The 27,897-nt window shown below is 37.8% G+C and overlaps 1 protein-coding gene across 2 annotated transcripts in view; it reads left to right on the top strand.

The window, feature by feature from the left end:
• Nucleotides 1-27,897, top strand: part of FAM13A (family with sequence similarity 13 member A) — a 330,318-nt gene that overhangs the window by 34,703 nt on the left and 267,718 nt on the right. For both annotated transcript variants that reach the window (XM_049630875.1, XM_049630874.1), the window contains exons 3-4: nucleotides 4,284-4,493; nucleotides 26,703-26,880. In XM_049630875.1, coding sequence (XP_049486832.1) covers nucleotides 4,284-4,493; nucleotides 26,703-26,880 — 388 coding nt within the window. The remainder of the gene's footprint in view (nucleotides 1-4,283; nucleotides 4,494-26,702; nucleotides 26,881-27,897) is intronic.

Raw genomic sequence — 27,897 nt, 5'->3', positions numbered from 1 at the left:
AAGATACTCTGGAATGTACCATTTTAAATAGTGTAGGACTCTCCATCTACCACCAGGTGGCAGAATATGCTCATGTACTGTCCTAGTACTTTCTGGGCCAAAGTGTTCCAGTTTAAAAAAAAAACTTTGTTTATTTTATTTTTGAGAGAGCACGAGTGGGGGAGGGGCATAGAGAGAGGGTGACACAGGATCCAAAGCAGGTTCCAGGCTCTGAGCTGTGAGCACAGAGCTCGATGCGGGGTTCAAACTCACAAACCATGAGAACATGACCTGAACCAAAGTTGATGCTTAACCAAATGAACCACCCAGGCGCCCCCCCCTTTTTTTTTTTATGTTTATTTTACAAAGCATGCCAGTTAAGCAAATTCTGACTTATGGCACACTTAGTTTCTAACGACGTATGCATACTATTTTGAAATAAATACCTCAGTTGTATGGAGAAGTGACAATCAATGGTGTAGATACGTTTTAGTTTATATAATTCTTTCATTTTTAAACCAATAATTAAGTTGTTGCTTCATGATGTTTATCCCATAACTCCTGAAATCGAATATAAAGGAATCCCAGAAATATAGGAGAGTAACTCCACAAAGCCTTCTAACATCTCCTTCCTCTGGACATCTCTTTTAAAATCATCATTTCCTAAGAATTTAGAGTAGGAAAATTGAGAGATTGCATAATCTGATAAGCCTCATGGGTACTGGATATATTATAAATCCATAAGGGGCTTTTTTAAGAAACTGTATAGATCTTTTCCCCAGAGTATAATGGAGCCTTGTCCAAGGGTAAATTGTCCCTAGTTGAAAATCACTGGGTATAAGAATTGTTTGGGTCAGAGATGTTTTTGAGGGGAGAGGGTCATACAAACAAATGAAATAGGGTCAGAAAAAAATAATGAGAAGCATTAAGTGACTTCCATTTATACCTTATCTCTCCACCAGTAAAGGCCAGTGGGATCAGGGACCTTGAAAACCAAAGCTAGTTCTTGGAGCTGGGTAGTTATTTTTGAATAACTGGAAATATTTATTTGAGGGAAGGGTCAAAAAGCCTTGTTGGAAAAGAAAACCTTAAGGTCAAAGCTAGAAAAACACTGTGAAATCAGGTCCAAGAGGCATTTGCTGGCCAAGAAAAAGCTGCAGAGCTGGGTAGATACAGGACTGGGACGCAAAACTCTAAATTTTCATGATTTGGGCCTTGGGATGGGATTCTCTTTTGGGGGTGCTATCTGCTTGATGGCAGTACACAATTGTGAAGTTATAGATAAAGCTGGTAGAATGGAAGAAATAAACCTTGAAAGCTTTAAAAATGAGTTAAACAGGAAGTCTCTCAATAACTGATATTCTTCAATATTCAAGAGAATGTCATATCATAATAGTTAACTGTTGCCGTGTAACAGATTACCCCAAAGCACAGTAGCTTTAAAACAGCAGTATTTATTATCTCAGTTTCTGTGGGTCAGGAATCTGGGCACGGTTTAGTTGTGCTTTCTGTCTTAGGGTCTCTTATAAAGCTGCAGTCATAATAGTACTTGACTAGGAGAGGGTTCACTTCCAAGTTCAGTCACATGGTTGTTAGCAGGATTCAGTTCCTTGTGGACTGTTGACCTGAGGGTCTCAGTTACTCACTGGCTGCTGTCCAGAAACCGCCCTCAGTTCCTTGCCACATGGGCCTCTTCATAAAATAGCTAACAAAATAAAAAGCAGCTGATTCATCAGAGTGAGCAAGCCAGCAAAGCCAGAGAGAGAGAGAGAAGTAAGATGAACATCAGTCTTTTATAACCTAACTTCAAACACAAGATTAGAACCTTAACATAATTTTGTTTGTTATATTCTGTTAGAAGCAAGTCATTAGATCCAGATCACAGGTGAGGGGAAGGGATTACACATGGGTGTGGAAACCAGGAGATGGGCATCACTAGGGTGATTTGAGAAGCTGCCTACCACACATACTGGCTGGTATTTCCTCTCATTACATGGTGCCCTGGTCATATTGGTTGTTAAAATACTTCAAATATCCTCTCTGGTTTCCCAAACTTTTGTCAAAATTGGAGCTAAAATTCATGTCAACTTTTGATATCCAAATTATAAACACACACACACACGTGTATAAATATGTGCATATATGTATATGCACATATAGGTATAAATATACATACATATACATTATGCAGGTATCTTGGGGCTCCTGGGTGGCTCAGCCGGTTAAGCCTCCCACTGTGGCTCAGGTCATGATCTCATAGTTCATGAGTTTGAGACCCACATCAGGCTCTGTGCTGACCTCTCAGAGCCTGGAGCCTGCTTCAGATTCTGTGTCTCCCCTTCTCCCTGCCCTTCCCCTGCTTGTACTTCGTCTCCTTCTGTATCTTAAAAATAAATAAACATTGAAAAAAATTGATAAAAAAATAATAAAATAAATGCAAACATCTTACCAGCCTATGAACTCTGTAAGGATAATGGTAGTGTTTGAATTTATTTTTTCAAAGATTTTTTTTTTAAGTTTCTTAACACAATGCTAAGTACTCATTAAATATTTTTTAAGTTGAAGGGTTCATAAAATTTTTTATCAAATTACAAATTAAAATGAAATTAGCTTTCTTCTTTTTCTTTAGAAAGAACAATACAACTAGCATGTAAGAGAAAGAAGGGAAAGCTGATATAAACAAACAGCTCACATCTGAATAATTCTAATGGGCTTCAGTGCCCTAAGTCATTGCTAAATTTCACCATTAGACTCTCAAAAGAAGAGTGGTGCAGTTGAGTCCTTGGGTTGCTCTTTACTAGAAAGATTGTTTCTTATACCTTCAGCATGCCTCCGCAGGCTGGCTTACTTTCTTACATGGTGTTCTGTCTCCTTAAACCCCAGTATACTGAGCTGGAAATCATTACCTTTCCCCTGAACCTGGTACTGTCTCTCACCCCCACTTCACCTTATCCTTTACAGTGCTTTTTCCTGGATTCCTGGTTTGTAAACCTTAAAATTACCTTTCAACTCTTCCTTATTTCCTTTTTGTACTAAGTTACCAAATCATCTTTTTTCTCTACTTTTCACTTCCTTCCCACCAGAATCTGTCTTACTGCCTTAGAGTAAAATGTGGTTCCCTAAGGCAAGCTTTCTGCCCTCTCCATTCTCTACTTAGCTAGCAAGATCCTCCTTACCCCTTGATTTTATCATGTTCCCCCTACTCCTTAATGTTCTCATGATAAAGTCTTCGCTTGTTTTTCAAGTAGGCTCTATGCCCATTGTGGGGCTCAGTCTCATGACCCTGAGGTCAAGGGTCACATGCACTACCAGCTGAGCTAGCCAAGAGCCCCATGTCTTCACTCTTGAACTTGATATTTGTGGCTCTATCCCATTTCTTCCATTTTATTACCCTATCACTCTTTGACAAAAACTCTCCACATTTTCATCTGTTTATCTTCCTTTATGCTGTCCTGTCTCTGCAATTCATATATTCATTCTTTTTCAGGGATGAATCATGGTTTTCTGTGTCCTGCTCTTTAACCCTTTGAGGGCCCTTTTTAGGAAAAAGAATACAAAGTTAAGAATACAGAATTAGGGACAGAACATTGGAAAGAGCCTAAATCAATGAGGGGCCCTGAAGCTTAAACTGAATTAGCTTCACAGTTCATCAGCCCCAGTCTTCCTGATGCTTTCGCCAAAGATGGTGCACAGCAGCCAAAGGCTCTTGTATGGAGGCTTCTCTGCTGCTCCAGCCGACAGTAAGATCCCCCGTCAATTGGGGGACAGCAAGGATCTTGTCTTATACTACTTTATAGTCTCATAGAGTGTTATCCTCTGAATTTAGTGATTACAAAGGAAATATTTCTTATTTATTACAAAGGTAATCACAGTTAAGTTTCTCACATACGTGTTAGTTTTTTTGTTTGTTTGTTTTTGTTTTTTCACATAGTTGTTTTCAAAATGCTACGGTGCTGTTGGAGCCCAGGGTCAGTTTCTGTTATGTACTACAGAAGGTTATAAATGCAGTTTCTTTGTAGAAGAGCATTTATTCTAGGTTTCTATGTGTCCTAACCTTATTTTTAGAGGTCAGCTTTTATCACAATCCTATATTATCTTTTTAGTTGATACATAGTAGATTTGCAAATTTATTATTCTAGCAAAGCATCTTTATAAAATATGAACATCTCCCAGTAGGTGATAATTATTTGGAAAATCCTGCACTGAAATTTATTTTCTGTTGTTGTTATGGTTCTTTAGAGTTTTAGTGTCTGTTTGTGAGAGACCTCTATTTCTTTTCTTGCATGTCTGCTCACCTGCCCCAGGACTCACCCAGGAAGGCCTTTTTAGGGTGAATGGCAACGTAAAGGTGGTGGAACAGCTCCGATGGAAGTTTGAGAGCGGAGTGCCGGTGGAGCTCGGGAAAGACGGGGACGTCTGCTCAGCAGCCAGTCTGTTAAAGCTCTTCCTGAGGGAGCTGCCAGAGCGCGTGATCACCTCAGCCCTACAGCCTCGATTCATTCAACTCTTCCAGGGTTAGTGCACTTAAATACGTCCAGCACTTCAGGCGGCTTTATGTTTTGGTTAAAACTAAGCCTTTAAATATTAAACACCTAAATTTCAAATATTAAGAGAAACTTTTAAATATTAGTGGTTTCTCCACAACATCCATTTTTCTATTTTACTCTAGGCCCTCATTTTCTACCCTAAAATAATACTAAACGGATTATGAAATGCCACCATTAAGTGTACTAATACTGAAAAACTCTAATGTTTGTGGGCCAGAGAAATTCTTTTCTGGCGAGTAGCTATCATAGAAGGAGTGGAAATAAGGCATTAAATTCTGTAGGAGATATTAATTAAGTTGTATTTGGTTAGTGACCTTTGAGACTGGAGGGTCAACAGTGGGCTGTGTTTCTCGCCTAAGCAAGATTGAGTCCTAAAACAATTGTGTTCCTTTTACACAACTGGAGGAAAATTTATTTTTGATTGCATGATGAAGTGATCTTAAATGAAGAAACTTCATTTTTTTTTTGTTTTGATATTTTTATTTATTTTTTTAATTTACATCCAAGTTGGTTAGCATATAGCACAACAATGATTTCAGGAGTAGATTCCTTAATGCCCCTTACCCATTTAGCCATCCCCCCTCCCTCAACCCCTCCAGTAACCCTCTATTCTCTATATTTAAGTCTTTTATGTTTTGTCTCCCTCCCTGTTCTTATATTATTTTTGCTTCCCTTCCCCTATGTTCATCTGTTTTGTATCTTAAAGTCCTCATATGAGTGAAGTCAAGGTAGTAACTATAGGCATAATCATTATTTAGTTCTCCTTCCTAAATATAGTAAGAACAATGATTTAGTCTTGAAAAGCCATTTTATTCTTATTTTTGCCAAGTTAGAGTGAAAAAGAGAAAATATATTTGTAAGAGTGTTAATTGCCAGATTAAAAAGGATGTTACTTAAAGCCACATTCCTCTAAAGTAGCAGAGTAATTATTCTCATGTAGTATATGTACTAAAGAATGGTTATGCTAGAAGGCCATGTTGTACGTTGTATTCTATTTGAAAAATCATGATTATATATGAAAGTACAAAATACAGAACCATTTGTTCTGGTTATTTCAGTATTTTAAGCTTTCTATATCAATAAGTGCAAGTGACATATTGGAGGCTTGTTCATTAGAAACTGAACTTTCTGAGGCACTGGGTGGCTCAGTCAGTTAAGCTTCCTACTTCGGCTTAGGTTGTGATCTCACAGTTCATGAGTTCGAGCCCCTCATCAGGCTCTGTGCTGACAGCTCAGAGCCTGGAGCCTGCTTCAGCTTCTGTCTCCCTCTCTCTCTCTGGCCTTCCTCAGCTTGCACTCTGTCTTTCTCTCTCAAAAACAAACATTAAAAAAAAAAAACTAAAAACAAACAAACAACTTTTTCACGTTTACATGTGTGAGGATTTCAAGGGGGTAAACATTACTCCCTAAATGATTCTGGTAAGGAATATAATATCCTTGTCATGGAGATATTAAATTTCTGAAAATCATTTAAATATAATTAAATGATTAAATATAAATGATATAAATATAATATAATATAAATGATAAATATAAAAATAAATGATGAAATAATTAAATAAATTTCTGAAAATCATTTAAAAATAATTGCTACAAAAGCTAGTTGAAGATTTAAATATGTGCTTTATACAAAATAATTAAGAATCAAATATATAGCATTAAGAATCTTTATTAATATTATGTCTTAATATTAGATACTAATATTAATACTTGTGAATACTTGTGAATTTTAAAAGGTTTTATCACGTTTCTTAGAACAGCTTGCATTTGATTAGGAGAATGCACTGTTTTATTTTTATTAATTACATTGTAGTGATATTTTGTAATAATTTTGGTCTTTGTACAATATCTTTTCATTCATGACCTCTTTCCCTGATGGCCAAAAAGCAAATGCTGTCATTTTAAACGTAAGACTGGCTATATACTCAAGCGGTTGTGTGATTATGCACAAATAACAAATTCTAAATGGGGCAGAGACCCTAACATTTGCCTTAGTGGTGGTAGTCTCTCATTTCCTGAAAACCTCTGGGGCTACATCTGATAGGTTCAATAAAGGAAGTATTAATGAAGGTACCTACTAGTGATAAGCTGCTAAGTGAGGGGAGGGAATAAAGTATGCTTTAGGTATCAGACAGTATAGCCTCTTGAAAATAAATTTTTCTTTCCTAATTCAGGTGGTGGAAAAAGAAAGAAAAGCAGTGGTGCTTCTGTTGGTTTCTGCTGTATATGGTATTTTTACAGAAGAGGGTACACATGACAACAGGTCACTCGAAAGCTGGAAGCGGCAAGGCTCTTCACAGACTCACTAAAGGCAGATGTTACCACTTGGCCAGTTATATTCTCCTCTCCCCTTTTTCACTAGACATTATTTTGATAAAACTTCCTTAGTAAAAACTACCCTGCTTTTATATTTCAGTCCTCATGACAACAGATTAAGCAGCTTTTAGATTCTGTCACAACCCTCTGCCAGATTTCTTTTCTAAAAAGTGTTAAGGGCCTTTGAGTTCTATCCTGTGTAAAGAGCAAGCTATTTGATCATTGAATATACTTAGTTTTCCAGATCAAGATCCTCTCTTTCATGCTTTACAGAATTCTGGAGCCTCAACTAGGTATTTTTTCAAGACATTGAAGCTAAACCAACAGTTGCATAGAGGATAGTCTGAATGCTGCATGGAAGCATCCCTGCTGCTCTAGGTCATCTTTTGATCATGTAAACCAACAATGACCTCTGGGTGGAAGGACACCATTGAGATTCTTTCACTAATAACAGATTTTCAACTTTAGACTTGACTGAGGTCTGAAGTTCTGAGATTCTATTTTAGGTTAGCATACCAAGATTTCTGCATACCAGATGTTTATCAAAAACTTCCGACTAAAGTTGATGTCTGCCAGAACCTTTTGCTTGAGTCAAAGCCCTGGTTTAGACAATTCACACTGAAGAGAGACCATAAAGGACTTGAGTGATCATCCTTTCTTGTTGCCATGTTCAACTTCCCTCCCACTGCGACTACTCACTTTTCTTGATTGAGGTTTTAGCTTAATTGCCTCAGCTTGGCAATGTTCCATTTTTTTTTTCTTATCCTTATCTTGGTGGGCCAGTAACGTGTCTAGTTTTTATTTCAACAATCGCACATATGTTTTGGGAATAGATGTGGATTGCAAGCAATAAAAAGGTTTTAGGATAGCATTCATTTCATTTAGGATTAACTAGAAACCCCTTTATCTGAAAGTTCCCTGTTAGAAATCTTCTGTAATATAAATACAAGTATCTCTATCTCACAACAAATTTTTTTTTCTTACTTGGTGAGTTGGAATTGGATCAGTCCATCAATATTTATTTAGTACCTTCAACTTGGATACAGAATGATACCAAGAAATAAAAGATGAAACATCCCGACTTCAAGGAGTGTGATTGGAGGAGGTAGAATGTGTGTGGTAAACATTCTACAGTTCTTCAAATAAGTATTAAGAATATCCTGTCAGTGGTAACAAGAAGAGAGGGGAAATCAGTCTAGATTATGGTGGCCAGAGAACACTTTGTGGAAAAAGTAAACAAACTGGGGCGCATAAGATGACTTTGGATGGAGAGGAAAATCATCTAGGCAAGGAAAAGGGCACGAAAACAAAAACATTGTCTGTGGAAAAGAGAAATGTCTGGCAGAGCTGTCAGTAGGTAGCTACAGGAGATTAGCACACGATATTGCCTAAAAAGTAGAATGAGACTAGATGGTAGAGCGTATCGAATGTTAGGTTAAGGAATTAATATTAACCTACAAACAGTAAATTTTTGAAGAAAGAAGTCGTAGGATGGAAGCAGTATTTTAAGTGATGCTATGTAAGATGGATGGATGGGAAGAGGCTGCGTGCAGGGAGAATATCTAGAAGACTGGCGGAAACGGAGGTCTCCGTGCTAAGGACCTGTATCTGACAAATAATTGGCAGTGGAATTTTTTTTAATTGAGGTAAATACATGTAATATAAAATTGACTATTTAACCACTTTTACCTGCACACCTCTGTGGCATTAAGTGCATTCCTATCCATCTCCATAACTTTCTCAGCATCTCAACAGAAACTGGTAATGGAATTTTAAAGAAAACATAAACAGAACAGGGTGGCCAATAGTTAGATAATGAGATTAAGAAAGGGGTCAAAGATAACCAGAAGGTTTTGAGTTTATGTGACTTGAAGAACGGGAGGGGTAGTGTGGTGGCTGGATCCTGATGCCCATACCTCTGAGGAGGGCCACAGGGCCAGAAGGCCAGTTTGTCACACTGTTGTGAATAGAAACTAATAAATCAGGAAGGAAGTTTTAAGACTAGGTTGAAGTAGCACCAGGGAGAGCTCCCTGCTAACTCAGTGCTTTGAGGAGACCCAAGACAGCTGTTTTTTGTTTTGTTTTGTTTTGTTTTTGTCTTCAGTAATTCAGTCTTTTCTGTCTGTACCGAGGGTGGGTCCTTTACTTATTAAAATGCTTCCGCCTGTCAGACCTGATCGTTTGTCCCGAAAGGAAACATAGACATGAACTTTCTAGGAACGTTTTGTGGCTGACTAATGCTCCTTCCCTATCTCCAGGTAGGATCTGGGACTTATGCCAAAGGCTCAAATGCTATTAGCTTGGTAGGTTCTGGTGATCTCTTTATTAATCGTCTCAGATCCAGCTGTTGCTATTGAAGAAGGAAGAGAGATCCTGGTGTGGCATCTTGACAATTGGTCCATTAATAACAGATAATGAAAGTCACAAGGGGAAGGTACTTATTGGGCCGTGAAGAGGAGCTTATTTTAAATAGATGAATAAAATGAATGTCAGTGCTTAGGAGAAAGGGATGAAGGCTAAAGATGTGAATTTTATAGTCCTCTATGTAGACTCATCCAGACAATAGAAATTTATTTTATCACCACAGTTCTGGAGGCTGGAAGTCCAAGATCAAAGTGCCTACAGGGGTGGTGTCTGATAAGACCTCCCTCCTTGGCTTGCAGATGATACCTTCTCACTGTGTCCTTATATGGCCTTTTCTCTGTGTGTGAGCTCTCCTGGTGTCTTTTCCCTTTCTTACAAGGACACCAGCACGTTGGATTACGGCCCTGCCTTTGTGGCCTCATCTGACCTTAATTACCTTAAGGCCCTATCTCCAAATACAGTCAGTTTGGGGGTTAAAGCTTCAACCTGTGTGTTTTGTATGAACAAAGTTTAGTCCATAACACTGTTTTTAAAAATGTATGGCAATTGATAGGTATATGAGTAAAAAGTAGCAAAATCCTGTAGTGGATGCTAATTAGGTGAGACATTACTACAGAATTGATGTTTTTGTTCTAGAAGTTTTAAAGGACTAGCATACCTAGAAGTAACAAATGAATTTAAAATAAATGATCTGCCATGGGAAAAATTTTTATGGGGGTATGTTTCCTTTATATAGATAATTTCTTTTGTGTTTTCTGTCCCTGTTTTAATATTCTTTTTAAGAATTTATGTCTTTTAGTGGTAATAATAGATGCTGAGTACCTACTCACTATTCAGTTTAATAGCTGCAGATGTTTTATTTATATAGTATCTTTTGATTCCAGCACCAGCTCTAATAAGGTATAGGCAGGATAATCTTCATTTTGAAGAAAGAAATTCGAGCACATGGCTTAGAGCAGAAGATCTGGATCCTTTCTGACTAGTTTCAAATCTCCATTTGCCTTTTGTTAGCTGCATGAATATGATCAAATGAACCTTGTACCTTAGTGATTAGCTATCTATTGCTATATAACAATTGTTCTAAAACTTAGTGGTTTAAAACTACAGTAAACACTTATTTTCCTTCACTGTTTCTGTGGGTTGGGAGTTTAGGTGTGATTTAGCTGGACAGTGCTGGTTCAGAGTCTGCCAGGAAGTTGTGGTCCAGAACCGTCAAGGGCTGCAATTATCGGAAAGCTTAACTGGGGCTGGAAGATGTGCTTCCAAGGTGATTCCCTTACGTGGCTGGCAGTTTAGTTCTGGCTCTTGGTGAGAGGCCACAGCTCTGTTTTCTATCAGTCTCTCCCGTTGGCTGCTGGCTGGCTTCCCCTGGTATGACCAACTCGAAAGAGATGAAAGCCATCCTTTCAGTGACTGAGCCTCAGAAGACAAGCAGCACCATTCGTACCATGTTCTATTCATGAAGATCAAGTCATGAATTTGGCCTGTATTCAAGGGGAGGGGGATTTGGTGCCCTCTTTTAAAGGAGTGAGTGTCAGGCTTTGTGGACATTTTAAAACCACCACTCCTAGTTTCCCTAGCCTTTCCTTAACCTTTAAAGTAGTATTTACTTCCTGAGCTTATTGGGGAAACTGAGATTATCCATGCAAAATTGAGAACAAAAATAAATAAATATTTAATAAATGTTAAGCCATTTAATAAATGTTAAGCTGTGGCAGCCCATAAGAGTTACCTGGGAAGCTTTGAAAATTCCCAGAGATCAAGTCCTGTCATATGCCAATTAAATCATCCTCTATAGAGATGGGATGTAGGAATCCACATTTTCATAGTAGTCTTCCTTCCCCCATGCTTATGTCCCAGTTCATCCTCAGCCTGTGCCTCTGCCTTTTGTTTTCTTGATTATAAGAAGGCAAGCCATTTAGTGCAGTTCCCCCCACTTCTTTACTTTCAAGCTTAACCCTGATCTCTTTACCTTTTCTGTATCCTACCTTTTCCATCTCTTAAAAAAAAAAATCACAAAAGTGTTATAGAAGAATAAGTACACTTCCTGCCTAATAATTAAGAAAGAGTAGAAAAGAGTAACAAAAGGCCACAGTTTGGGGTTCAAATAAGGATTTCAAAATTCTTACCCAAATTAATTGAAACTACTTGTATTTTTGATTATTGGTTGAGTTGGCAAATCACACAAGATGGACTTGGGAATGTTTTTGTATCGACTGCCAGTTAATTTTTATTTTGTTTGTTATATGATTTTAATGTAAATTGAATCATATTAAAATATGATTTTAATGGAAATGGAAAATGAGGCAAATAAACATTGCCTGTTATGTATATGAAATTGGCAATTAAAAAATTCCTTCTAGGACTGCCTGGGTGGCTCAGTTGGTTAAGTATCTGATTTCTGATGTCAGCCCAGGTCATGATCTCACAGTTCATTGAGTTCAAGCCCCACTTCAGGCTCTGCACTCACAGTGCAGATCTTGCTTAGGATTCTCTCTCCCTCTCTCTCTCTGCTTCCTCCCCTTCTCATGATCTCTCTCTCTCTCTCTCTCACTCACTCACTCAAAAATAAAAATTTCTTCTCAATTTTTGAGGTGAAGGCATTTGCTTTACTATTGCTCCCATAAAAAAGTAGGGTACTGTCCTGCCAGCAATGAGCTTCCAGTTTTGTTTGGGAATAGAAGAAGTAATAGTGAGCCAGGATACACGGAATAGAAGTAGGGTTCAGAAGGGGAGGGATCCCTTCTAAAACAGATGATCAGAGGAAGGTAGTACTTCACCTAGGCTTTGGATGACTGGTAGAATTCCCATAGGTAGTGTCTAATCTAGGAAGAGAGGATTACATGAACAGAGGTGTTTGGAAAACAGGCACATGATTCCAACAGTAAGCATAGTGAATGTGTTGGGTGGGATGTAAATCTAGTTGGATTTGGTAATCTTTCAATAAAATTAATCAAATACTGAAATGCCAATTCCTAAGTAACTTTATTACTTTCATTAAAATACATCTTCACTCTCTTGGACATATTTTTCCTTTATTAAAAGAAATTATTTTATGTAATAGATGCATATAGTTCTTTAACAAAAATCAAATGAAATTAAGAGACTAGTAAAGAAAACCAGCCAACCCCTACACACCCTTTGGAAGTCCTCAATTCTTTCCTAGAGGAAATCAGATTTCATTTATTTAGCTGTTCCTTGGTATTTGCTTCCATTTGATAATATTCTTACAATGTTATATCTTAATTTCTTGCAGACATTATCTCATCACTTCTGCTTATGAAATATGTAGAATTAGCTGTTACATTGTCTCTTCCAACGAGCAATTTCTCCCAGTAGTGTTGTATCACAAGTTTAGTTGATGTCCTAATTAATATTTGACTTGTTATGACTACATAAGGGTATGTGTGTGTGTATGTGTGAGATGTTATGTGTCTTACATTTCACTCACATAATTTTCTATAAACCTATCTGCAGATTTTTTCAAACTGCAAAAATTTTCCAATAAATCCACTAACCTTTCAAAACTTTTCAAATAATTTATCAATTCTTTATTTCTGGGGAGATTCCTCTTTGGCCCCTTTTCTTCTGTTCCCATCTAATTTGGTTGCAGGGCTGATTCTGAGAATCTCTTACCTGTCTTCCTTCTTGGACCTGCTATTTCCCAGAGTCTTTTTTTCAGTGTATTGTTCTCGGCACTCTAAGTCCATCCTATGTGGAAAATACCCTCTTTGGGTCTTTGAAATTATCCTATGTTATCTTTCTTTTTCTTTTTTGAGGCAAAATTAGTAGATAACAATATATTAGCTTTTCCCCAAGTCCCTCCCCCCTGAAAACCACCAGTCTGTTCTCTGTATCTATGAGTTTGGTTCGTCTTATTTTTTATATTCCACATATAAGTGATATCATATATATTTGTCTTTGTGTTTCATATTTCACTTAGCATAATACCTTCGAGGTACATCCACATTGTTGTAGATCACAAGATTTCCTTTTTTTATGGATGAGTAATATTCCTTTGTATAGTGTCAGTGTGTGTGTGTGTGTGTGTGTGTGTGTGTGTGTGTGTGTGTGTGTCTTTATCCATGCATCTGTTAACCTTTAGATTGTTTCCATGCTTTTCAACCATTATTTCTTCAAATAATTTTTTCTGCCCCCTTTCTTTTTCTTCTCCTTCTGGGTCCTCTGTAAGGGAGATGTTAGTCTCCTTATGTACCATAGGACCCTTAAGCTATCTTCCTTTTTTTTTTTTTTTTTTTTTTTTAATTCTTTTTGCTTTTTGCTGCTCTGTTTGGGTGATTTTTGGTGCCTTGTCATCTAGGTCAGTGATCCACTCTTGTATTTAGTCTAGTCTGCTTTTGAACAGTTCTAGTATATTCTTCAGCTCAGCTGTCATATTCTGCTCTGTGACTTCAGTTTGGTATTTTGCTATGTTTTGTGTCTTTGTTGAAGTTCTGTGTTCTTCCATGCTTCAAGTTTTATAAGTATCTTTATGACTATTGCTCTGATTTATCAAGTAGTTTTTTTTTTTTTATCTCCATTTCAATGAGGTCTTTTTCTGAGGGTTTGCCTTGTTCTTTTAGAACATATTCCTCTGCTTCCTCATGTTGTTTGACTTTTCTCTGTTAATTTCTACATATTAGGCAAAATAGCTACCTCTCCTAGTCTTGAAGGACTGGCCATGTGTGGAAGTTGGCCCAGAGGGCCCAGATGTGTGATTCCCCCCTGGCTTCTAGAGCCAGGTGCTCAAGGGGCATCCCATGTGTGGGCTGCATGCACCTGCAGCTGTGGCACAAGGGGCAGGGAATTCACCTACTTGGCCTGATGGTTCTGTGGCAGCAGTATACCTACCAGTGCTAGCAGGTTAGAGAGTACCAACATAGCACCAACCACCACTTGTACTACCAAGGTAGAATAACACAAAAATTGCACCTGCCAATGGCTCCATCCCCAGAGAGTCTCAATAGGTTCCTGTCTCTCCAGCAGAGGCTTTAAGACTAGCAAGTGGATCTTCTTCACATAAGGTCTAGGTACTATTCATACTACTTGTGCACTGGATTTTGGGGCAAATGAATCTGCATACATACCCTTTGAGAGTGGGTTCTCCATTCTCTACAGCTCTATGGTTCTTCTGAATGTAAGACCTCTTGGTTTTCAAGACCAGATGCTTTGGCAGCCTATCTCTCCATTGTAGGTCCCAAGGGTTGGGGTGCCTGATGTGGGACACAAATTCCTTGCTTCTCAGGAAAAAGTCACATATTTTTGAAATCCCTCTGTATTGTGGGTTCCTGTACCTGAAGTGGGTTTTTCGGGGGTGGGGAGAATGTCTCTGTCTCTCCTACCCATCTCAGTGTGCTTCTTTCATACTTGTGCAGTTGCTGTTACACTGTTTCTCAGGTCTTTTTCAGAGGAAATTATTCCATATGTAGCTTTAGATTGGTTTTGTCTGTGGGAGGAGATAGTTTCAGGATCTTTTTATATCACCGTCTTGAATGCTTATTGTCTTATCACTGTCTTTTAATTCTATTTCCTATGCAATTTTCTCAACTGTATTTTCCAAGCTTGTTTTTTAAATTTTAGTTTTTATATTGTTAATATCCAAAATATTAGTGCTATTTCTTTTTCAAAGCACTCTATTCTTTTTATAGAATCCTATTCTTTTTTAAATTTTTTTTTTTTTCAACGTTTTTTTGTTTATTTTTGGGACAGAGAGAGACAGAGCATGAACGGGGGAGGGGCAGAGAGAGAGGGAGACACAGAATCGGAAACAGGCTCCAGGCTCCGAGCCATCAGCCCAGAGCCTGACGCGGGGCTCGAACTCACAGACCGCGAGATCGTGACCTGGCTGAAGTCGGATGCTTAACCGACTGCGCCACCCAGGCGCCCCTAGAATCCTATTCTTAATCTTATCTTTCTGAGGATAATAGCAAGTTTGTTGTTGTTGTTGTTGTTTATAGTTTTCTTTTCCATATATTTGTGTTGTGGGATTTCTTGCATTTCTTCATGTAAACATGGGTGATCTTGGATGATAGGATTTAAGAGAAACATTTGTATATGGGGACAGTGGGCTTGTCTACTGATATACTTTGCTTTAAGAGGATTAGATAGTGGGTATAGATGGAGGGAAATGTAGCCTATTTGATTTGGGGACACACAAATGTCTGTACGTGGACATAGTTTTCTCTTCATCCATCTCGTTCCTCAAGAGCATGGAAGTAGGAAGTGTGCTAATGCACCCATTCTTTCTAAGCAGGTTTTCACTGGTCCTCAGATTTTCAATTATGCTCCTTGCTCTAGCCCTTCACTATCTCCAGAGTGTAAGAATCCATTGACATTATCCATGGACTAAGCCTCAGCCCTCCTGCCTAACCGCATGCTTGCCTGGATGTACAGGGTGGTGGAGGCTCCTGTGAGCCTTGACAGGCCTTAGAACAGACTGGGGTTTTCAGTCCCTTGCATTCACTTCCAAATGTCTTTGAAATCTCATCTCCCTCTCTCTCCTCTGCTGTTCTTTTTTTGCCCTTTTTTTGTGCGTATACTTTTTAAACATCTTTTACTGTCATTTTAGTGGGTTCTTGGGAAGCAGATTTAATTAGATAAATACAAGTGATCAATCCTTTTCTTAAAATGGACATTCCCCCTTTCCTTTTTCTCCCCCTGTACTTGATTTTAAATGGAACAGAATTTTATAGTAGCAGCTGTGCAAACAATATGTGAGAGTTACAAGCCTGTGAATTTTAGTTTATGAGAATTTGATAATTTAGTCAGCAACTGTTTTTTAAAGAAAAGCACCCTAATAACAGGACCATTTCAATCAGTACAATGCCTAATTGTAAAGAAACCTAATTTAACAAGCTGAGTTGTGCCTAAGATTGAGTTATGTTTTTCTTCATTACGTGAAGAATTCACCAGGGTGAGTTTGAGTTAAGCCTGTCTTTTATACATACTATGTATCATAATGCCATTTTTATTGTTGGAGGTTAGCTGAGTGGTTTTGCCTTGCAAATTTTTTTAAGTTTATTTTGAGGGAGACCGTGCAAGTGGGAGAGGAGCAGAGAGAAAGGGGGGACAGAGGATCCAAAGCAGGCTATGTGATGACAGCAGAGAGCCTGATGGCAGAGCTCAAGTTCATGAACCGTGAGATCGTGACCTGAACCGAAGTCAGATGCTTAACATACTGAGCCACTCAGGTGCCCTGCCTTGAAAATATTACAGTACCATGCAAATGTTGGTTAGTTACAATTCTACTTATTAAGTAATCTCTTCTTGGATAGTATGAGCTCCATAGCAAGCATATGACATATTTCCTTCCCTGGGTTTAATTCCTTCTTACTGAGAAGTTCCCCTTCTTTTGAAATTATTCAACCTTCAAATTTGTTTCTATGAAAAACAGAATCATTATACTAAACTCCATATTTAAGCCCTTTCCATTTTCATTATGTGCTTTTTAGGTTTCCTAGAAACAATGCCAAATATATAAACTATTCCGTGTTTCTGGGCAGACCTAAACCCAAAGAGTTAAAGGTTGCCACTTGCGGGGCACCTGGGTGGCTCAGTCGGTTGAGTGTCCGACTTCGGCTCAGGTCATGATCTCACAGCTCGTGAGTTCGAGCTCTGCGTCGGGCTCTGTGCTGACAGCTCAGAGCCTGGAGCCTGTTTCAGATTCTGTGTCTCCCTCTCTCTCTGCCCCTAACCCACTTGCATTCTGTCTCTGTCAAAAATAAATAAACATTAAAAAAATTAAAAAAAAAAAAAAGTTGCCACTTGCATATTTGCCCAAGGAACCAGTCAATCAGGTTTCTGCAAGACCTCCACTGGAATAAATTGGAGGTTTCCAAACCTGACTACACATTTCGATGACATTCCAGTTGGTTCTACTTCCCTCCTAGATCCATGTGACAGGAAAACCTTATTTGTGTTTATAACCCCCCATGATGTCTAAGACTGTAGATCTTGACAACTAGATTATATTTTGTTTGCTAAGTATGCATACAAATCTTTATTTTCCTTTTTGACTGTACCAGATAACATTAAGTAGTGAGTGGGATTATGCAAATTTGGATAGAGAGCCCATGGCTGAGCAGTTAATCTGCATTAGAACAACTGGTCTTGAATGTGTATGTGCGTGTGTATATGTATACTCATGTGTATGTAACTTTGTAAAGATCTTTAATCCACTATTGTCAGCTGTTCTTTTTATCTTGACAGCTTATATTTCTTAATTCTTTCATTGTCATTTTAGTAAGGTATTAGGAAAAGTAGATAAGCTTATCTTTAAAAGGTCTCCACTGACTTATACTTGATTTTATTTAGTTTTTTTAAATGTTTATTTTTGGGAGAGAGAGAGGAGCAGACTGTGAGCAGGGGAGGAGCAGAGAGAGATGGAGACTCAAAATCTCAAGCAGGCTCCAGGCTCTGAGCTGTCAGCACAGAGCCCGATGAGGGGCTCCAACTCACCAATTGGGGGATCATGACCTGAGCCGAAGTCAGACACTTCACTGACTGAGCCACCCAGGAGACCTTTTTTATATTTTTTAAATGTTTGTTTATTTTTGAGAAAGAGAGAGACAGACAGAACATGAGAGGAGAGGGGCAGTGAGAGGGGGAACACAGAATCTGAAGCAGGCTCCAGGCTCTGAGCTCTCAGCACAGAGCCTAACACGGGGCTCAAACTCATGAACTGCAAGATCATGACCTGAGCCAAAGTTGGACGCTTAACTGAATGTGTCACCCAGGAGCCCCATCTTATACTTGATTTTAAAGCCAACATAGTTTCCTTAGAACAAATTTATTGAGATGCAATTTACACACCATAAAATTGCCCCTGTTAAAGTGTACAGTGAATACATAGAACAAACTGAGGGTTGATGGGCAGTGGTTGGGGAGGGGCAGGGAAAATGGGTGATGGGCATTGAGGAGGGCACTTGTTGGGATGAGCATTGTGTGTTGTATATAAGTAATGAATCATGCAAATCTACTCCTGAAGCCAAGGCTACACTGTATACACTGTATGTTAGCTAACTTGACAATAAATTATAATAAATAATAAATGAAGTATACAGTGGCTTTTAGTATATTCAGAATACAACAACACTACTATCTAGTTTTGAAACATTTTTATCACTCCAAAAAAGAAAGAAAGAAAGAAAGAAAGAAAGAAAGAAAGAAAGAAAGAAACTAACTCTATACCCATTAGTGGGCACTCTCCTCCCTTCCTCTCCACCTCTCCCACTTCTCCCAGCCCTAGGCATGTGCTAATCTTTCTAGCTACATAAATTTGCCTAGATTTATGGGCATTTCATGTAAATGAGGTCAGTATGTGGTCTTTTGTGACAGGTTTTTTTCACTTAGTGTATGTTTCAGGTTTCATCCATGTTGGAACATCAGTACTTTATTCCTTTTTATGGCTGGTTAGTATTCTGTTGTATGAACATATCACATTTATCCATTGATGGACATTTGGGTTATTTACACCTTTTGGCTGAATGATACTGTTACGAACAATTATGTACAAGTTTTTGTAGGGACATGTGTTTTCATTTCTCTTGGTATCTACCAAGGAGTGAAAGTTCTGGGTCACAGGGTGACATTGTTTAACATTTTAAGGAATGGTTTTCCAAAATACTTGTACTATTTTACATTCTCATCAGCAATAAATGAAGGTTTGATTTTTCATCATCTTTGCCAACACCTATTATTATCTGTTTTTAATTTTAGTTATCCTTGTAGTCGAGGCAGTAGAATTTTAATAGCAGATGAATTATAAACTTGAAGAGGACAGAGAGGAGACCAGTTCCTTAAGGGCCAAGAAGATAATGTCTGTTGGAGATTTTTAGAATGAATTGTGAGTTGATGAAATCTCCAGTAAATTCTGCATTTGTCACTAATGTTTTTATGTGAAGAGCATCTTATTTGAGCTGGAAGAGAAAAAGAACAGCCAGTAAATTAATATATATATAAATGTATATTATATACATTATGTGATATATATAATATATATATTATTTGCATTAGGAAATCAACTCATGTAAAAAATGTAATGAAAGTTAAAAGAATATCAATTTGAAGGGATGACAAATGATTGGCCTGCTAGTCGCCTCTAGCTCAGCCCTAACTCTGTCAAGCTGTATTCTGTGAATACCAGTATTTTGCTAAACCCGTGGAAATTATCAACCTTTACACTGATTCCATAAATAATTTGAGGACTTAAGGGAGAAGGAGGCAACATCCAAAATAGACTTAAAAACTGGGTTTGTTGGTGTACCTCCTATGACACCAAATAAGTCCAGTTATAGCTGAGCGTTGGATCACTAGGGTTTTAGAGGGTGGGAACTGGTGGTAAAATGATTTCCACTGAAATTACACACTTACTGTACTTTGCCTCTTTAATATAGAACTAGATTTATGGAAAGAGCCAAGCTTTGTTAGCTGGGATATTGCCAGTATTGTTAAAAATTCACATATTATATTGTAGGAGGCTCCCTTTCCTAAGTGCTGCGATTGCTTTTTTTCACTCTCCTGTGTACTGACATTCCCACATAAACAGGTTCTTTAGCTGTTAAATGCTTGTGTCTAACATCTAGCCTAGATGTGAACTTGCAGTTTTGACTTTAGATGGACTGTTTCATGTGTTTCTTATCTTTTTATCTATGCCAGCTTGTCCCCATTAACAAGCACTCAGCACTCAGTAAGTGCCCACGGAATAGACTTGCTGATATACTATTTAGGCATCATTAGGAGTATTTTGTCATGGGACTGAAAAGTAAAGTATCATCAAATTCTTTTTTTATCCTACAGGCCTTTGCCTTTCCATGCAGGTTCATTCTGGGAGCCAGGAGTATCAGTGTAGATATTGGCTGATTTGTAGTAAACACACCTGTGAGTCTTGTAGAATCTAATCAGAATAAGATTTGTAGTTTCATTAATATCTAAGAATAGACTGCACTTGATTAAATTTTATTAGTCACTTTATCATCACACCCTTTGAGAAATTTGTGTGAGGCCTTGAGAACGTTGTCATTGGCAAGGATTCTAAGAGAGCTGTAAAAATAGAACCTTTACTTTTACATAGAAATCTACCAATTCCAGTAACCAGAAAATATAATTATGTTGTTTAGATAAGCTTCTCGCCACACTAACGAAGTGATTCCATTCCTGTGGTATGAAATGCAAGGGTAAAACCCAGTGTATTCCAATGTAGCTGGCGTTTTATGATTCTTTTTCCTATTGTTTACAAATGCATATTTAGAAAGAAATATAACTTATGTTTTGTCCTCACGTATTCTACAAAGCATTTTGTGCCTAGACATTCGTGTAGGCTTGTATTAAAATGCTTCTCCCCTACGCCTCAGGACCTAAGAAGCTATAATGTATCATAAATGAATTAAGACTACCCCCCCCCCCAATACTCAGCAATTTTGCTTGTTCATTTGCTGATTCAGGAAACTTTTGTTAAACATTTACATGTATGACACAGTGTGGTAGTTGCTCTGTAACAATGATAACAACTATATCTGAGTTTGTTAGTGCACACTGATCAGATCATATGCTCTGAGGTCCTACTGCCATACCTGATTTATAGCTTGGCTACTTGGTGCTGTGTGAACATGAGCAAGTTAATCTCTGTTTCAGTCTCGTTCTAACTGGAGATCTATTAGACTCCTCTTCCTGCTGTGACAGATTTCTGCAAATTTAGTGGCTTAAAACCACACAAATTACCTCACTGTTGTGTGGGTAAGAAGTCTGTGGGCCCAGCTGGTGTCTGCTCCAGGTTCACAAGGCCAAACCCAGATGTCAATCAGCCTGGGTTCTTATCTGAAGGTTCCAGGGGAGAAGCTGCTTCCAGGCTCATTTGGAACCTTGGCATTTTTCCATTTCATGCAGTCGTAAGGCCAAGATCCCTGTTTTCTTGCTGGTTTCTTCTTGGCTTCCACATGCTCAGGCTTGTGACCTTTCCTCATCTTCAAAATCAGCAACAGCTTATTATTGTTCTAACAGATTAGCAAGTTTTCATGAATCCTTTGTGAGGCTTAATGAGGAAATAAAAAGCTACTTCGATAAATCTGGCGCCATGAGGCTAAGTATTTTGGTTCTTTTAATGGCTGACCTTCTCGTGGCTCTGAGATATATCGTGGTAGAGATTAGCAGTTTGCTCTTTTTATTGTTGTTGTTGTTTTTTCTCCTTGAGCCTAAGGCTGTAAGTAGAGTATAACTTCATGGTCATTGAAAAGTCAAAGCACGTGACAAACACCAGGATGAATGTCCAGATTAGAGTTAAGTGCCATCCCGTGGTATAGGTTCAGCATTACTGATTATGATCATAATCTTTTTTTAATGAGAACAAATACTGGCCACGTGGTTCAATGTTTGCTACTTAATCTGGGACAAAAGTTTTTATGGTACAGTCTTTAAGTGCTGAGTAGTTTCCTCTGTATACTATATATACTGTGCTCATTGTGCAGTTGTTTTTTAGCTTGAGAAATAGTTCAAATTTAGCCAACAGCAAATGCAAACTTTCAGGAAAACTTGTGTAATTTGAAGTGACTCTTTAATACAGAAAGTTCTTGTCCTATGAAAAGATTAATGTCAAGGAAAATGATGACTATTTCAATTATTAACCACTATTCCATCTGCAAAGTTTTCTTAAACCTTTTGCCTTGTGAATTATAACATACTCTAATTCTTATTCCAGTTTAATTCTAGAGATAACTACAAATTTAAACAGTTAAAATATTTCAGTACAACTGCAGAGGTGCATTTCACTTCTTCTTGTGTGGAATTTCATTGCTGAGTGTCCTTACCCTTTGACCATCAAATGACACTTTTGTTATCATTTGGATCCTCTGTGATCCCCTTCCTACTCAACACTTCAATCCAGCTGGTTGTATAAATGGACTAAATTATTCCACATTTCTTCAAAATTTGGAATATATGTCTTTTTATTTCTATACTAGTTTGTCTTACTCTCTATGTATCTTAAAAGCATCATTCTATTAAAACTATTTCTTTATCACTTTTTATATGCAAGGCATTGAGGGAATTTAAAAGATGTTTACACCTCAGCCTCCAACTCTGAATGAGCTTACATTTGCTGGTTTGCGAATTTTTTACATTAACCGACAATAAACATCAAATACTTTCTCAATGAGGCCTTGCTGACAAAGCATGTATATAATTGTAATTACCACCATCACCCCGGGGCCAGGACTCTGAATTCCCTCTATCCCTATTACTGTAGTTACTGTTCAGTGTCACACCTACTAGAACATAAGTTCCCTGAGGGCAGGGGTTTCTGCTGTGTTTGCTGATGTATCCTAAACGCTTAGAATTGTGCCAGACACAGAATAGCCATCCAGTAAATATTTGTTGAATGATTGAATGTGTATTCCATTCATGTATTTTTCACATAGAAAACAAAGAACTTGCATATATAAAACAAACAAGATACAAACTATATCCAGAATTGGCCATGTCTTGCCATCCCACTGCTATCAACCTGCTCCAGGCCAACCAGCCTCTCTCTCAGGGACTGTGGAGTCTCCCAGCTCAGCTGCCCGCTTTCCATTGCCTCTACTGACCCCCACCCCCCCACAGTCCAGACTCAGCACAGCAACCAGGGTGGTCCTCTTAAATGCAGCCTCCTCACAGCTCAAAACTCTCACTCAGGGTTGCGGGGGAGCATGGTTTATAATAAGACTGTAATGATCTTCCCTGGCTCTTTCTCCCTCCCCGCCGACCCCCACCGCACTGTCTCCTGATTTCATTTCCTGCCACCCTCCCAAACTTGGCCTTTGCCGTTGCCATTACTACTGCTTAACATACAATTCTCTGTTTCCTTCAGCTCTCTGCTCAGTCACCATATCAGAGTGGCCTTCCCTGATCATGCTGAATGAAATAACATTCCCTCCCTGTGTCACTCCACTTTATTCTCCCTGATTCTGCTTTATATTTCTTCCGAGCACTGATGTTACCACTCACATATATACAGTTAGACTGCCTGTCTCTCCCATTAGAATATAACTTTCAGGGGCGCCTGGGTGGCTCAGTCGGTTAAGCGGCTGACTTCGGCTCAGGTCATGATCTCGCGGTCCGTGGGTTCAAGCCCCACGTCGGGCTCTGTGCTGACAGCTCAGGGCCTGGAGCCTGTTTCAGATTCTGTGTCTCCCTCGCTCTGACCCTCCCCCGTTCATGCTCTGTCTCTCTCTGTCTCAAAAATAAATGTTAAAAAAAATTTAAAAAAATTAGAATATAACTTTCATAAAAGCATGAAGTTTATTTTCTGTGCTGTATGCCTAGCATTAGAGAATGCCAGATGCACAAAGCATGTGCTAAGTATCACAAATAATATATGAATAAATGTGCATGAAAATAGAAACATTGCTCACTTTTTTTTATGTGAGACCTTGAGGAAGCCATTGTAATTACCAATATCAACGCAAGAGTATGAATGACAAGGCAATGTTTATTATATTTACGTATCAGCACATCAAAGAATAATGCAAGCAATAGTAATTACTATGAACTTTTTCTCTCAGGCATCAAAAGGCACATTTGCACAAATACTGCCAACTGCCCAGTGATGCTATGCTGGGCATACTTCTCCAAGGCTCCCCTAAAGGTGTTGAACAATTATTCTCACGTATAGGAAATCTTGTCTGTAAGATTACTTCAGGCTGGCTATAGCAGTGATACCACGTTTCTAGAAACAGTGCTAATTACAGAGTCCTAGTATGTTAGCACGTGCTTAGTAGGAAAAGAGGTGACAAATGTTACGCTAATAAATTAAGATCTTTACGGCAGTGTCAGTATGTCTGAACAGAGGAAGTAAATTGTGAGTATCCATAGTTCAAATTCAGTGTGTTGCCATTCAAGCCTGTGAAGGAGAGGACACTCACTCGCCCAGTGAGTGAATCACTGAGTCATAGGAAACAAATGCTTTGGGGTAGGAAACACGTACAAGATACTTTCTCCTCAACTGCGTTTTCTCTTTGAGAACACATTTAGTGATCCTTCCATTCATGCCATAAAGGAATTAGGTTGTGTGTGTTTGTCTCCCTTCCCGTTACTTGTCAGTTTTACTTCTGGGAAAATTATCTATTGTATTTCAAAACTTGGAAGTAAATGATGGAAGTGCTCCTTCTTTTTGAAAGATGTTATTGTCATAAACTCATAACTGTTTTCAATATTTGTTTTATTTAATCTGGTGTCTTCACACATCGTCTAACTTAGGATCTGAAGTTTCATCTCAGAGCCAGAAGGCTAATGGCCCATTATCAAGGCTGTTAGAATGTTGTTGCTTGTATTCCTAAATACTGGAATTAAACCACAATTTTAGGCAGACAGTACACACCCATGCAAACACCCAGATTCACTCTGGATTAGTCACTGTAAGAAAATAAAAAGGGCAAAATCGAATTCATTTTCTTGTAGTTCATATTTATTTTTATAACACAAAGGGATGAGAAATGGGTGGTTTTCAGTTAGTTTTTAATCACTCCAAACTTAATTATTTCCATTTCTTACCTAGTCAAGATCATAATACAGTGGAAAACAATGCCATCATAAGCAACATACCACATGGTTTTATGGATTATCAAAGTATTTAAATATGATTTTTCTTTTTTTAAAGTAAATAAAATTTTCTAATACCAAGAAAACTATTTATACATTGTATACATTATTGGATCACATCATTTGTGGTCAGTGAGAAATCATTATTCCAGTCATAAAGGGAATGTTCTCCAAAGCGATTTTAACAAAGGTTGAAGTCTGTACATTTTTGGCATTGCTATTTTTTGGCAGCATCCCGTATTCTAACATTCATAAAGGTGAAATGGGCTCATTATATTAAAAGACATGTCATTAAAACCTCAGTTCTCATAAAATCAAATTAGTGATGGTGAAGTAAAAGAAGTTGCTCTGTTTAACAAGTAGTTACATAGCACTTACTGTGTGTAAGCCTCTCTGTTTTAAGTACTTTGCAACTGTTAACTAGAATTTAAATAAAAACTTGAAAAATATTAAGTACGTTGCAACTTTAAACTCATCCAGTCCTCATCACAACCCAATGAGGTAGTTAATATTCCCATTTATAAATGAGTTTAGTATATTTATAAATGAGTCTAGTATCGAGTCTAAGTTCACACAGGTAGCAAGTGCCAGAAGGAGGATTCTAATCCAGGAAGTGACTCCTGACCTTCCTAATCCTAGCACTGCAGCCACTCAGCAGCACTTTCTGTGACTTTCTGCATGTTCTCTAGGTTTTCACTTCCTTCAGTGGCATCATGTTATGCATGCATTTTGTAACACTGACTAATCCTCTTCCACTGCAACACATTTGCCTCACTTTGCTGTTTCTTAACACTTGACTGGCTAAAAGTAGCTGACCTATCTAAGTTAAGGAATCCAGTGTATGTTAGTTATAACTGGATTAAGTTTTCATTGTCTTAGACATGTGCCTAAAAGGACGGATTATGATTATTCCCCTAAAGTATTTGCTATAAAAGATTTATATTTGCCTCTGAAAGAAAATAGTACACAAAATTTTTAAGATAACTTTTCTGTATTTAATATTGACAAATTACATAAATCTTTGAGAATTGAGGGAAACTTTTCATATATGTGTCTGAATTTTGGCTCACTGTAAGATATTTTTGGCTTTATATAGGTTAGTAGGCTTTGTATAAAAAGCACATACCAAATTCTAAACTCTGTGACATGGGAAAGAGAAAAAGCTATGTAGAAATTAATAGTTTCCTTCAGTTTTCTCTGGGGCGCCTGATGGCCCAGTCAGTTGAGCTTCTGTCTCTTGATTTTGGCTCAGGTCATAAATTCCAGGATCGTGGGATAGAGCCCTGTGTCAGGTTCCATGCTGAGTGTGGAGCCTGTTTGAGATTCTCTCTCTCTCCCTCTTCCTCTGCCCCTTCCCCATGCTTGCTTTCTCACTCTCTCAAAAATTAATTAAGTACGTACGTACATCCATACATACAGTACATGCCTAAATAGGATTATAGATCATTAAAAAAAAATAGCTTCCTTCAGTTTTCTCTATCTAGATTCCTGATCACTAGTTTAGTTTTGTTCATTGTGACCTAGAAATGTCTCCTGTATTAAATCTTATTCAACCAAGAGATTCTTGTTTTTAACAAACTTGAAGACCTTAATCAAATGGATAAAAAGCCAGTCTTAATTTTGGGTAAGGAACACACAGAAGTGAAATATGAACCCATTTAATGCACTAAGTAAAGCTCATGATTTTCAGAGTGTCTTGAATAAGTTAGTAAATCTTTAACATCAAGGAAAGTTAAATACTCAACAATCAAAGAAAAAGCAAAACTGCTCCCCACCCCACCCCCACGTTTTGATGGCCTTAATATTTAAGTCTTCAGGAATTTTTTCCTGAATAAAATGTTAGACTTTATTATGCCTCTGTGCTTTTGTTGTCGTTACTATGAAATATGCCTGAGAGCATTTTTTTCTTATTCTTTTTCTTTCCAGATGACAGAAATGATGCTCAGGACAGTAGCTTAAGAGCATTAATAAAAGAGCTGCCAGACGTCCACTACTGCCTCCTCAAGTACCTATGCCAGTTCTTGACAGAAGTGGCCAAGCACCATGTGCAGAATCGCATGAATGTTCACAATCTCGCCACTGTATTTGGGCCAAATTGCTTTCAGTAAGTTAATGGAGCTTTGCTGTTAATATTATCACATACTACTTTTTCCCTTTGTTACTGCCTGAAATTATTTGGGATGTAGAGTCATATTTCAGACTGAAAAGTCAACCAGTTTATGTTGGGGAAGTTCTATCTTGCTATTGGGCATTTAGCCTTGTTTTTCATCCCAATTTTGAAGAAGGCAAATATGCCTTTTGTGAAACCATAATTTGTAATATTTCAAACAACTGCCTTTAAAATTCTGGAAATACATTTTACTTTTGCTAAAAAAGGGCATTTAAAAATTCTAATCTGAAACATTGATTAGCAGAAAGGGAAGGAGTATAATATAGTGCATAATTGTTTAATGTGATAGTTAAAATCATTGCTAATAAATGAAAAAATTCAAGCTCAATATGTCAGTGACAGAAAAATGTAACCTCAACTACATTTGTTTTCTAAGAATAAACTAGACTAGAAATAAAGTAGTCTCCTTGGTGGCTGCTATAGCACTGGCCATAAAAATGTTTGCAAAACTTCATGTTTTCTTTTCCCTGTTATTCCTTAAAGGTATTTCATTGTTGATATGTAAAATATGATGTTGCAATCCAGGGACTTTGCTTTTAACTCTCCTATTAATTAATCTATTAATCCCCACTGATATAAAACACATTTCTTCTAGTAATAAGAACAAAGAACGCTCCCGCTTTTAAAGCCGTCAGAAATTCTCAGCAATTTTTTTAATAGTGTATTTGTTTATATACTCAGCTAAGCTCATTCAGCAGCTCAGAACTAGGAATAGTACAAACCTCAGAATGACTGTCCAAATATAAACTCTGGCTTAGATCATAGTGACTCCAGGGTTCCAGGACATTCACAGCCTACTCTGGTGAGATGTTCTACCTTAATAACTATCCCCATTGTAACCTTAGAGATTTAAGTTTTAAATAATAGCATTTCATAGGATATGTTAGGGTTTTATGAATAAATATCTCACACATAGCCTCTACTAATTTCTTACTCAAAAGCTTTGTATTA

Source organism: Panthera uncia, chromosome B1 (genome assembly GCF_023721935.1).
Source record: "Panthera uncia isolate 11264 chromosome B1, Puncia_PCG_1.0, whole genome shotgun sequence".
Taxonomy (NCBI): Eukaryota; Metazoa; Chordata; class Mammalia; order Carnivora; family Felidae; genus Panthera; species Panthera uncia.
Note: the sequence above shows the minus strand (reverse complement) of the source record. Positions and strands in the feature narration are given on the sequence as shown.